This window comes from Odocoileus virginianus, chromosome 22 (assembly GCF_023699985.2).
Source record: "Odocoileus virginianus isolate 20LAN1187 ecotype Illinois chromosome 22, Ovbor_1.2, whole genome shotgun sequence".
NCBI lineage: Eukaryota > Metazoa > Chordata > Mammalia > Artiodactyla > Cervidae > Odocoileus > Odocoileus virginianus.
The window spans coordinates 43,013,561-43,026,381 of NC_069695.1; the positions used below are offsets into that span (position 1 = coordinate 43,013,561).

A 12,821-nucleotide genomic window follows, 5' to 3' on the forward strand; every position below is an offset into this window, starting at 1 on the left:
CAGTGAACATTAAGTCTGTTTTATGTGCACTTTGCCCCTGGACTGTTTAACATCATAGATTTGAATAAGACACACTCCCTGAATTTTTTAAATATTTTCTTAAATTTCATGAAGTGTATTTTAAAATTTCCTAAAATTTTAATTTACAGATATCAACTTTAAAAAGCCATTCTGTTTGGTATGAAGATGAATTTTCTTAAAACATTGATAAACTCTTTTCAAAATGCATTCCTCTTTGAACTTGGAATGCATAGTAATAGTTTCATAGCTAGATATTGAATCTTTTATGCCTTATAATTATTAATCTTGTTCTTTGAGAATTTTCTTACAAGAAGGATAGAAATATACTCTTCATTTGCAGGCAGTGATGCAAGTTGATAGTGGAATTCCAGTAATGCCTGACGACGAAATGAAGAAAAGTGGGACTAAGTTTCCTATTAAAAGCATTGAGCCCTTTAAATAAACTCCATGTGATGGTTGATACCATTTGATAAATGATTTATTAAGGGAAGCAGTTTTGAATCAGAAGTTCTTAAGATAGGCTGTCTACTCAAGTGGTGGGTTTCAGTCAGAATTATATCGATAACAAGACATTAAATGATTAAATAAAACTAAGAAACGATTATCTATACCTATGATATTGTAAGCTTCTCATTCTTTACCTTGTGAAGGGTAGAATGGGATTTGTCTAACAAAGTAGATAATAAGTGGGAATTCCAGGATAAGAATAAAGCAGAAAATGAAGATCTTAGCTTAGTTGAACAGAGGATACATGTTTAGTTGAAAGCAGTGAAACCTTTAACAGAAATTGATCATAAACTTTTCACCAAATCATGGGAAAATCAATGACTGCATACTCCCTTGAACATTAAGAGATTAGGTGATGTTGTATTCCCAGTCATTATCGTATTTTCAAATTACTTATTTCCAAACCAATTTCTCATCTTTTTGGAATCATGGACTGCCCTTGGGAAATTGTTGGTCTGTGAACTTCTGAAAGTATTAGTTTCATTGTATTTAGAAACCCCCTGAAGCCCATTGTGAAATTCTGAAAAGGTGTTTTTCAATCATAAGTAATACATAAAACTATTTTAAACAAATGAAATCCCCTGTGTTGACGTATTACAGTTTATGATCTTAAACATGTACAACATAAAGTCTGATATTAACTTATTATGTGTCTACTCATATTAATACATAACTATAAAATAAAAACAGATTTATAGGTTAAATGATGTTACAAACTAGCAAAATTTAATCCAGCAGTATTAATGTGACAGACAGGAATACTGAAACTAAATTGCCACTTGCTAGTGTGAAGATACCGACAATACAGTGTGAGCTGCAGTTTAGAATGCTGTTGATGTCCCAGCCCGTGCACATATTCTTATAGTACTTTACTTGAGCTACTTCATATTGTTGTTCAGTTGCCCAGTCACGTCCCGCTCTTTGCGATCCCATGGACTACAGCACACCAGGCCTCCCTGTTCCTCACCATATCTCCCAGAGTTTACCCAAGTTCATGTTCATTGCATTGGTGATGCCATCCAGCCATCTCATCCTCTGAAGCCCTCTTCTCCTTCTGCCCACAGTCTTTCCCAGCATCAGGGACTTTTCCAATGAGTACTCTATTCTCATCAGATGGCCGAAATACTGGGGCTTCAGCTTCAGCATCAGTCCTTCTAGTAAGTATTCAGGGTTGATATCCCTTAAGATTGACTGGTTTGACCTCCTTGTTGTCCAAGGGACTTTCAGGAGTCTTCTCCAGCACCACAGTTCAAAGGCATCAATTCTTTGGCATTCTGCTTTGTTATGGTCCAGCTCTTACCATTGTACATGACCTCTGGGAACACCATAGCCTTGAGTATATGGCCTTTTGTCAGCAGAGTAATGTCTCTGCTTTTCAACATATTGTCTATGTTTGTCATCGCTTTCCTGCCAAGAAGCGATCATCTTCTGATTTCATGGCTGCAGTCACCATCTGCAGTGATTTTGGAGCCCAAGAAAAGGAAATCTGTCACTACTTCCACCTTTTTCCCTTCTGTTTGCCATGAAGTAGTGAAATTGGATGCCATGATCTTAGTTTGTTTAATATGTAATCTTAAGAGGCTCTTTTGCTCTGCTTCTTCACCCTCATCAAGAGGCTCTTCAGTTCTTCGCTTTCTGCCATTAAAGTGATATCATCTGCATATCTGAGTATCTGAGATTGTTGATGTTTCTCCCAACTATCTTGATTCCAGCTTGTAACTCATCCAGCCTGGCATTTCTCATGATGTGCTCAGCATATAGGTTAAACAAATAGGGTGACAGCAGACAGCCCTGTCCTACTCCTTTCTTGGTCTTAAACCAATCAGGTGTTCCATACAGGGTTCTAACTGTTGCTTCTTGACCGCATACAGGTTTCTCAGAAGACAGGTAAGATGGTCTGGTGTTCCCTTCTCTCTTAGAGCTTCCCACAGTTTGTCATGATCCACACAGTCAAAGGCTTTAGCTTAGTCGATTAAACAGATAGATGTTTCTTTTGAAATTCCCTTGCCTTCTCTATAATCCAGCAAATGTTGGCACTTTGATCTGTAGTTCCTCTTCCTTTTCTAAACCTAGCTTGGACTTCTGGAAGTTCTTGGCTTGCCTGATGCTGAAGCCTAGCATGCAGTGTTTTAAGCATGACCTTACTAGCATGGGACATGAGTGCAGTTGTCCCATGGCAAGCACATCCTTCTTGGGAACTGGCATGAGGATTGACCTTTTCCTGTTGCCGCTGTTGGCTTTTCCAGATTTGAGGACATAATGAATGCAAAACCTTGGTGGCATCATCCTTTAGGGATTTAGATAGTTCTGCTGGAATTTCATCACATCCACTAGCTTTTTAAACAGCAGTGCTTCTTAAGGCCCACTTAACTTTGCATTCCAGAATGTCTGGCTCTGGGTGACTAACCACACCATTGTAGTAATCCAGTTCTTTAAGATATTTTTGTTACAGTTCTTCTGTGTATTCTTTCCATCTCTTCTTGCTCTCTTCAGCATCTACCAGGTCTCTACCATTTTTATCCTTTATTGTGCCCATCTTTGGTCAAAATGCTCCCTTGATGTTTCCAGTTTTCCTGAAGAGATCTCTAGTCTTTCACCTTTTCATTTTTTTCTCCTGTTATTAAGCACTGTCCATTAAAGAAGGCCTTCTTTTCTCTTCTAGCTGTTCTTTGGAATAGCTAGATTGAAATAGCTGCATTTGATTGGATATACCTTTCCCTCTCTCCCTTGCTTTTCCCTCCTCTTCATTCTTCTGCTGTTTGTAAAGCCTCTTCAGATAACCACTTTGCTGTCTTGCTTTTCTTCTTCTTTGGGATGGTTTTGTTTACCTCCTCCTGTACAGTATTACGGACCTCTGTCCATAGTTCTTCAGGCACACTATTAACTAGATCCCTTGAATCTATTTGTTACCTCTACTGGGAATTCATACGGGATTTGATTTGAGTCATTCCTGGCTGGCCTAGTGTTTTTCCTAATTTTCTTTAGTTTAAGCCTGAATTTTGCTATGAGAAGCTGATGATCTGAGCCACAATCAGCTCCAGGTCTTGTTTTTGCTAACTGTATACAGCTTCATCATCTTTGTAAAGAACGTAATCAGTTTGATTTCAGCATTGACCATTTGGTGATGTCCATATGTAAAGTCATCTCTTGTGGTGAAAAAGGTTATTTGCTATGACTAGTGCATTCTCTTGCCAGAATTCAGTTATCCTTGCTCTGCTTCATTTTGTACTCCAAGGCCAAACTTTCCTATTACTCCAGGTATCTCTTGACTTGCTACTTTTGCATTCAAATCCTCTATAATGAATAGAAGATCTTTTTTAGGTGTTAGTTCTAGGAGGTCTTCAGAGTCTTCACAGAACTGATCAGCTTTAGCTGCTTCGGCATCAGTGGTAGGGGCATAGACTTGGATTACTGTGATGTTGAATGGCTTACCTCAGAAACAAACAGAGATCATTCTGTCATTTTTGAGGTTGTACCCAAGTGCTGCATTTCAGACTTTTTTGTTGACTATGAGGGCTACTCCGTTTCTTCTACAGCATTCTTACCCATAGTAGTAGATATGATGGTCATCTGAATTAAATTCTCCCATTCCCATCCATTTTAGTTCTCTGATTCCTATGATATCGGTGTTTATTCTTACCATCTCCTGGTTGACCATGTCCAGTTTCCCTTAATTCATGGACCTATTCCAGATTCCTATACAATACTGTTCTTTGCAGCATCAGGTTTTACTTTCATCACCAGACACATCCACAGCTGAGTGTCATCTCTGCTTTTGCCCAGCCACTTCATTCCTTCCGGGGCTGTTGGTACTTCTCTTGGCCCTTCCCCGGTAACATACTGGACACCTTCTGACCTGGGAGACTCACCTTTTGGTGTCATATCTTCTTAGCCTTTTATACAGTTCGTGAGTTTCTCACGGCAAGTATACTGGGGCGGTTTGCCATTCCCTCCTCCAAAGAATCATGTTTTGTCAAAACTGCTTCATAACCTCTGTTTACTCGGGGGCTGTAATACAGTTTTCAGGGTACTCTGCTTCTGTTGTATTAGCCTGCAACAATTAAAGTACTCTTGCCATTTGATACCAACTCAGTCAAAAACACTGAAATCATAGGACGGTATTAAGTCACAAGGTAGCACCAGGTGATCCAAACTCTGCCTCCTTAATTCCAATACAGATCCTCACGGAAATGAAGACCCAAGTCATGACAACTTCTGTAAGGGCTCTTGGGTTTCTAGAAGGAAATGTCTCACATCAGTACCTTTTTTAAAAGTTGCCTAAGCTCTAAATGTGAAATTGAGATGTCAATTAAAATAAATGAAAATAGCCACATTGTATGCTCCTGTGTGCTAGATATTACCCTAGGTTTCAGGATTATAGTAAAAATGAATGAAACAAGGTTCTTGATTGTAACACTCTTAATGGTTCATTAAAAGTTGAGTGTTGTTAGAAGGATGAGTGAACAAATAACTTCAGTATACACCTCAGCCTAAAGTGTTTTGATAGAGATAGGTAAGGTAGGAGCTTACCAAATGCATGCTGATTTAGACAGACTGGTGAAACTAATAGAAAACATTTTGCTAACCTATAATTGCCTTTGTTTGTTGGGGTGGGGAGACAAAACCACTTTTGGTTCTCTACAGGCTTCTTGCTATCTTGCTATCTATATATAGTTAGAATTCCTTCTCATCTCACCTCCACCATTTACCATTTACTATACTAGAAACAGTCATTTAAAAAATTCCTTTTTTTTTTTTCATTTTTATTAGTTGGAGGCTAATTACTTTACAATATTGTAGTGGTTTTTGTCATACAGACTCTTGGGAAGGAAGAAAATTTTCTCTGCCCTCCTAGTTTCTTCTGGTTGGTTTAAGAACTAAAATGACATGGGATTATTGACAGAGTTATAGAGGAAAAACTAAAGTTTACTAATGTGTATATGGGAGAGACCCAGAAAAACTGTGAATAACTCACCAAAATGACTGAGGTCCTTCACCCTAAATGCCATCCTCAGCTAAAGACAAAAGAGGATGTTGGGGATAGTGGTTTGAGATATCAGAGGGGAGGAAGACAATTGACATGGAGGTAGAAAAGCAAGTGTTTGGTAAATAAATATTTGCTAACACCACGCAGAGACAATGAATGGGACACAAAGAGGAATTTTTAACAAACTTCACCGCGTTCCTCCCTGTCTAGGCACATAATTCATACTGTGATTAATCTGTGGTGAATAGGTCCCTTCCTGGAACAGATCCTCTAACTAACATTTTTTTTAGGCAGCTTTGGGGACGGTCAAAGTAAGTTTCTTCCTTTTGAGCTTTGACTGGTTTCAGCTCAAAAATAATCTTCATGCCAAAAAGGTATTTTAGAGTGAAAAGTTGTGCCTCCTCTATAAGACTTTAACTAGCCCTCTGATTTTAACAGAATATTTATAATGAGATAATTTCAATAAATGGAAAAACTGGTTTTTAATGCAACAGTTACATTAATGCTAACACAGGGAAACCAGATTTGCCACCCCAAAATGTTTCTGGCATTTCAAGCTGAAAACAGTGAATTCCAAAAGCCCCTGGAAGCATGTTTGACCTTACCCCTAACTCCCTGAAAAATTTAGATACAGTGCCTATACCAAGAATAGACCATTCACCAGAAATATCTGCAAAGAATGCAATTAAGTGTGATGGGTGAAACTCTTGGAGATTTAGAGTCCACTCTGTGTCCCGTTGTCTCTTCAAGGCCTAGCAAACATTTGTTTTCCTAACATTTGCTTTTCCGTTTCCATGCCTTCCTCACATCTGAAGTGTCAACCCTGTCCCAACATCCTCCTTTGTCTTTAGCTGAAGATGGTATTTAGGGTGAGGGTTTCATCCATTTGGGGGAGTTGCTTAGTTTTTCTGGATCCCTTTCATGTGTGTGTATGTGTGTGTGTGCGCACGCTCAGTGATGCCTGACTCTTTGTGACCTCATGGACTGTGTAGCCCAGCAGGCTCCTCTGTCCATGATATTTTCCAAGCAAGGATACTGAAGCAGTTGCCATTTCCTACTTCAGGACATCTTTCTGACCCGGGGATCGAGCCCGTGTCTCTTGTGTCTCCTGCATTGGCAGGCAGATTCTTCCCACTGCACCACCTGTGAAGCTCCTTTCACCTCTTAACATGCCTCATATCATTATAAGTCTTAGACCAGCCAGAGAACCTAGGAAAATAGAAGATAATTTCTTCTTCCTGGCCAGTGACTACTCTTTCGATAGCCATGGTATGATAATGCTTAAATCTCTGGTTACTTGTCACTATGAGCGTTCATTTTTAAGCTGTTGTTTCTTTTTGCCTATGAACTCCATGCCCCATATTTAGTATAGCTTCAGTCAATTCCAAATAATATGCAGTATAGTTTTCTTTAGTGTTTTGGGAAAATAGTGCTAGTATCTATCTTGAACTTACTTAAATTTAATATTATTATTGCCTAAAATTTGAGCTTTTTTATTACCTTGTGTTGGCAGCTTTGAAGTTCTTTCTCCTTTTCAGAGTTTAATGTATTGTTTAATGTATTATTAAACTATTATTTATTTAGTAGTAGTAGTATCCACTATTAAACTGATAAACTAGAATAATGTTATATTCTAGTTTAATGTATTATTTAGTTTTTGCTTGTAAGAAAGATGCCCAAAAGAGTTGCAGAAAATAAGATTGCTTACCCTTTGGTGGCTCAGACGGTAAAGCATCTGCCTGCAATGCAGGAGACCCAGGTTTGATCCCTAGGTTGGGAAGATCCCCTGGAGAAGGAAATGGCAACCCACTCCAGTACTCTTGCCTAGAAAATTCCATGGATGGAGGAGCCTGGTGGTCTACAGTCCATAGGGTTGCAAAGAATTGGAACAACTGAGCGACTTCACTTTTCTTTCACTTATACTAATTGGTGGCAGTTGTGATATCAGGTCTCAGGGACATTCTAAATGTCTTTAAAATATGTTAATATATATACTAATAAAAATAAATATTAATGTTTATTTTTGAACAAAATTCATTATTTAAAATTTAGAGTGATGACTGTGTATCAAGTACTGTGTTAAGTATTAGCTATATTATCTCTTTTCATTCTGCCAGGAGATAATTATTAGTCTTAAACTGTTTTGTAGGCTAGAATGTAAGGCTTAGAAAGGTTAAGTAAGCAACTTTATCAGGGTCACGTACATGATCAAGGGAGATGTGAAGTGTTTTACTAAAGGGCCTGTATACCCTGACACGGAGGGCCTGCCAGGGGATCACTGTTTCCTGAGTTTGTTACCACAACTTGTGTCAGTTCTGTGCCCATCTTTATGTTTCCAACAGTGATCTAATGACTGTGTATAAAGTTCTCAGTGACAATGCTCAGAGAAAGGCAATAGACAGAAGGGTAAGCTTAACATTTTAACTGGATAGAATCACTATCTAAAAATATTTTTCAAGATGGCTGAAGTATGTAAAAATTCATTACATGCATCTCAAGAAGGAAAGTTTTTGGCTTGTGCCATTGAGGGAAAGAAATCTGACTTTCTCAAATGCATGATGGAAGAAAGGTTTCCACATGAAACAGGTCAGAATGCATTACAGGATAAATAAAAGTGGGCACGTTGCACTAGGGAGGTTTTCAGTTGGCTTTTTAAATGAATCAGTGTCTTCATTCAACATTGAGTGCTTACTCTATGCTAGAAACTATTCTGAGGTTGGGGAAACAGCAACATACAGAACAGGCCTAAATCCCTGCCTTAGTAGTTACTTAGATTGTAGAATCCGAGGGGTTACTTTTAGTTTTTTAATGTGTCTACTTAGACCTACTTGTAAATTAAAGATGGTTTATGAATTCAGTGGTGAATCATTATCCAAAGTGAATCATCAGTGACGTTCTTAAATATCTGACCTATGAGTTTATATGACTGCTCAAGGGTTTCTCTTCATGGGCATTAGCTGTGTTCAGCCCTTGACAGAGGTGAATACTATGTGGTTTCCTAGTTTGCAGCTAATAAGTAACACAGTTAATTGTAAATGGTTCAAATAAAGCTAACAATATAATTTGAAATTTGGGAGATGTTTTTGATGGTCGGGAGAATAGTGATAACTTAAAGGGAACGATTTATCTCAAGAATACTTAAAAAAATGATCCTCCTTTAGCATAAGAAATTTGCTACAGTATATTAATTTCTACTAATACTTTTGACAGTTGTCCAGGCTTTAGCCATTTTTGATTCTGGAGATCTAAAAGTAAGATATTAATTTTAAAGTATTACCCTGGTATTTTAAGTATAGTTTCATCTGAATGAATGTGAGCTGCAAGGAGCTAAAATATGCTTTGAAGGCTACTTCTAAGTATGGAGTTACAGTATCAATTTAATGGACTTCATCTTGAACTAATATTCTTTATGAAGAGACACTGCTTTACCAATTGTGAGATACATATGATTCTGGAAACAAATGAGTTTCTTATCAACATCCAGGCAAACTCTTCCACATAGACTTTGGATATATTTTGGGTCGGGACCCAAAGCCTCTTCCTCCTCCAATGAAGCTGAATAAAGAAATGGTGGAAGGAATGGGAGGCACACAGAGTGAGCAGTACCAAGAGTTCCGGAAACAGTGTTACACAGCTTTTCTCCACCTTCGAAGGTAAGTTGATGTGCTTGACATAGAGAATTTTGGTAAATTCATTTCAGAGAGCAAGAAAGATATTTGTTTAAGTGTATTCCCTGGTGGTTCAGTGGTAAAGAATCCTCCTGCCAATGCAGGAGATGTGGGTTCAATCCCTGGGCTGGGAAGAACCTCTGGAGAATGACATATTCTTGCCTGGGAAATCCCATGGACAGAGGAGCCTGGAAAGCTATGGTCCATGGGGTCGCAGAAGAGTTGGACATGACTTAGAGACTAAAACAACAGCAATACACTTTTTAGCATCATTCTTTCTCAGAATGACATAGGCAGCAACATTTGTTAATGTGTATTTGATGACTATTTTGATAAGCAATCTGATTTCAAAGGAAAAAGACGATTTCTTGCTTTCTCACTAATTAACTGACTGCTAAATCCCACCAAACCCCAGGGAGGTTGGCATTACACAAGAATGAACCATTTAGCTCACTTGGAATAATTAGTCAGATAATTTTTATTCTTTAACACCTTTATCAGCCTTAGTTTTAGTTGTTCTTGAGGAGGATTCTGAGGTCTGTTAAACAGTTGAATAAATGTTACATATGGTTTTGTCTCTCTTTAGTACCACATCAGTCATTCTTCTTTAAAAAAAGGCTATTGATTTCGTTCTCTGTCCTTTTTTTTCCAAGGCCACTATGTCTCTGCTTCCTTCATCCAAATTTACTTAGGATTGAATATCATGTGTCATCAGGAAAAAGATAAATTAAAAGTCATGTTTGTTACATTCAGGACTTGGCTCTGATGATTAGTCAAAAATTATGGATCATTTGACCCTAAATCCATTTTTAACCTAATTAATGCAAAATGAATATTCTTAGTCCACCAGAAAAATCCCAGCTCAGGAGACCACCTGTATTCTCTTCCAGGTGAACATAAAACCAGTAAAAATGAGTTGCCTGTGCATGTGGGTGCTGTCTTTTCTGTCTTTGTAACTTCAGTTTATGGACACTCAGAATATATGTGTTGAATAAAAACCATCAATATTTGTGTGAAAATTCCTGCCTCATATCTTGGGTGAAGCCATGTTCCCGGGTGATATCGACACTACTGGTCCCGGGCAAGTGGCGGGGCTGTATTAATGAGTTTCATCTTTGCGGTGGCTCACTAGGCCTTCACCGCTAACTCAGGCTCTCCTGCCGTTACAGATTTTGGTGTGCGTTTTACAGACAGCCACGTTATTACCCTTTGGGTGGGAGAGTGGCTCAGTTTTACTTTCTAGAAATGCTGAAAGAATAATGAGAAGATCAGTGCCTGATGATGCAGAAGCACTTTCAGAAATGAAAGTTCCACTTTAATACCTGGAATTTTTAATTTAAAATAGGCATAGCTAGATGAAAATTTGGCAATCTCAGTGAGGAGACAGACAAGATAATATGATAACTAGAGAAGTGTCAAAGGTGCTCTACCTTATGGAAAGCAGAAAGAAAACAACGAGCTTTATAAACTCTCATTGATAATGGATTAGTAGCAATTCAGCAAAATGAGAAGATAGAGGCGTATTGTTTGTGCAGAGCCAAAGTTAACTTTCTCACTGCTAAGAAAAATCATGAAGACTAATCTGCCTCACTTTATGTTAAGTCTTCATGAACATAGTTTTAATTTTTTTTATTTTCAGGAATTTTACTGTTAAAATTAGCTGGGCCTTAATATTTTTGTCAACATTTATTTTTTAATGTTGTATTTTAGAATATGCTTCTGTTAGTAAAAATTTCCTTCAGGACATAAGAATTAGCCAGATAGCCAAAAGTTTGTTTACAGAATATTTGATACACTTATTATTAGGGCGTCAACCTTGTTCTTTTCATGGTTTTTGTTGATTGCTAATCAATAAGAAATCATTGAGTAAATTATGGACCGCATAAACCAAGCAATCTCATTTGAACTAAGTTATGAATGGTTATAGTTATACAGATGCCAGAACACATTTTATGGTGTGATTTTCATGTAACAAAATGCATTGTTATACCAATAATGAATTGGAAATTTTAGTTTTTGAATACTCTTAGGGCAGCAGTAATAATGCTCAAACATAATGTAAATGTTAAGTATTGAAGGAAAACATAAACTTCTCATAATCCATGTATATGCCAAACACCATGCTAGATGCTGGTGATACAAAGACAACGTAAATTTTTCAGTAAAAATACTGAAGTTAGGAATGCATTTTGCCATATCAAGCAAAGTTCTCACACTGTCTTAGAAGATGTCTTAAGTCACCAAATAGTGAATCTGTGGATCACACTATTTTTCATTGTTAACCTCATTTTTTTCTCTCTCCTGTAAGTGGTACACTTATTAAAGAAGTATTTTTATAGAATTCTACTCTGATATTCACTGCATGCAAAATGGATAAATTGTAGGGGAAGCAGACTTCTGAAACGCTATAAGAACCTCACTTGATGTAGTTAATGATTTTTATTCTTAGTATTGAAGATTTTTACTGGAAAATCTAGACCATCTTTGTATAGTCAATGAGTAACTTGATGATTGGTATAAACATGGGTAAGAGAAAGAGTATGTTTTCCTTAAACACTGTGCTTAACCTGCTCCTTTATCAAAATCTTCTTTATATCACATCCATCCTTACATCTTTGTCTAGACTTGGTTTTGCATTTTTCTCACTCTCATTTTTTAACCTTAACCTTATATTTTCTTTTGATAATGCTTTTAAAGATTTGTAGTAACCTTAAATCTGTTTTTCTGGATAGGATTTGAATAACTAATGTTTAATTTCTGTTTGGTGTCAGTGGTTCTGTTTTAAATAGAAAATGTAGGTTAATGGCAACAGATGTAAAAGATTAATACAGTTGAAATGTAGTGACAAATAATCCACAAAGTAATTGGATGTTTAAGCTTCTTAGAAAATAATCCATTTTATATTTATTTAAATTGTTTCCCTTTGCCATAATAATAGGAGCATGGGTGGTTTCATTTCTCTATGTATGTGTGTGTTCAGTCCTGTCCGACTCTTTACAATCCCATGACTGTAGCCCACCAGGCTCCTCTGTCCATGGAATTTTCTAGACAAGAATACTGGAGTGGCTCGCCATTTCCTACTCCAGGGTTTTTCCTGACCCAGGGATTGAGCGCACATCTCTTGCGTCTCCTGTACTGGCAGGCAGATTCTTTACCACTGAGCACCTGGGAAGCCCAGTTACATTTATACCAACAGATAATCCAGAAACATTAATATGTGCCTTTTACAAAAGGAACACACATTGGACTATAATAAAGGCAAACATTTTAACATATATCCTGGCTGTGCATAAGAATAACCAGGGATCTTTCTTGGGGAGGGGAGACCAAAACAGTTGCAGCCCCTCAGGTTCAGTCAGCCTGGGATTTGGCCCAGGCATTAGTATTTTTAAAGAAACTTCCCAGGTGAATTTAATGGGCAGCCAGGTTTGAGAACCTCTGAAATATCTCTTTCAAAACTGAGCCTTGCATTCCTCTCCTTGAGTTACCCTGTGGTAGATTCCTGATTCCCCTATGGCAAGACTGGGGAAAGTCCTATATAGTCAACAAAGCAGAGCATGAATTATTAAGGATTCACTGAAAGAGTATCATTGTTTTCATAAACTAATGTGTAGCGGTTGTATCCTACTGACACTGCA

The 12,821-nt window shown here is 37.6% G+C and overlaps 1 protein-coding gene across 2 annotated transcripts in view; it reads left to right on the forward strand.

Annotated features, from left to right (window-relative positions):
- The window catches only part of PIK3C3 (phosphatidylinositol 3-kinase catalytic subunit type 3), a 159,929-nt gene that overhangs the window by 130,944 nt on the left and 16,164 nt on the right, over nucleotides 1-12,821 (forward strand). For both annotated transcript variants that reach the window (XR_011482771.1, XM_070452922.1), the window contains exon 22: nucleotides 9,000-9,168. Coding sequence is in view for 1 of the 2 variants with exons in the window: in XM_070452922.1 (XP_070309023.1) it covers nucleotides 9,000-9,168 (169 nt within the window). In the remaining variant the exon portion in view is untranslated. The remainder of the gene's footprint in view (nucleotides 1-8,999; nucleotides 9,169-12,821) is intronic.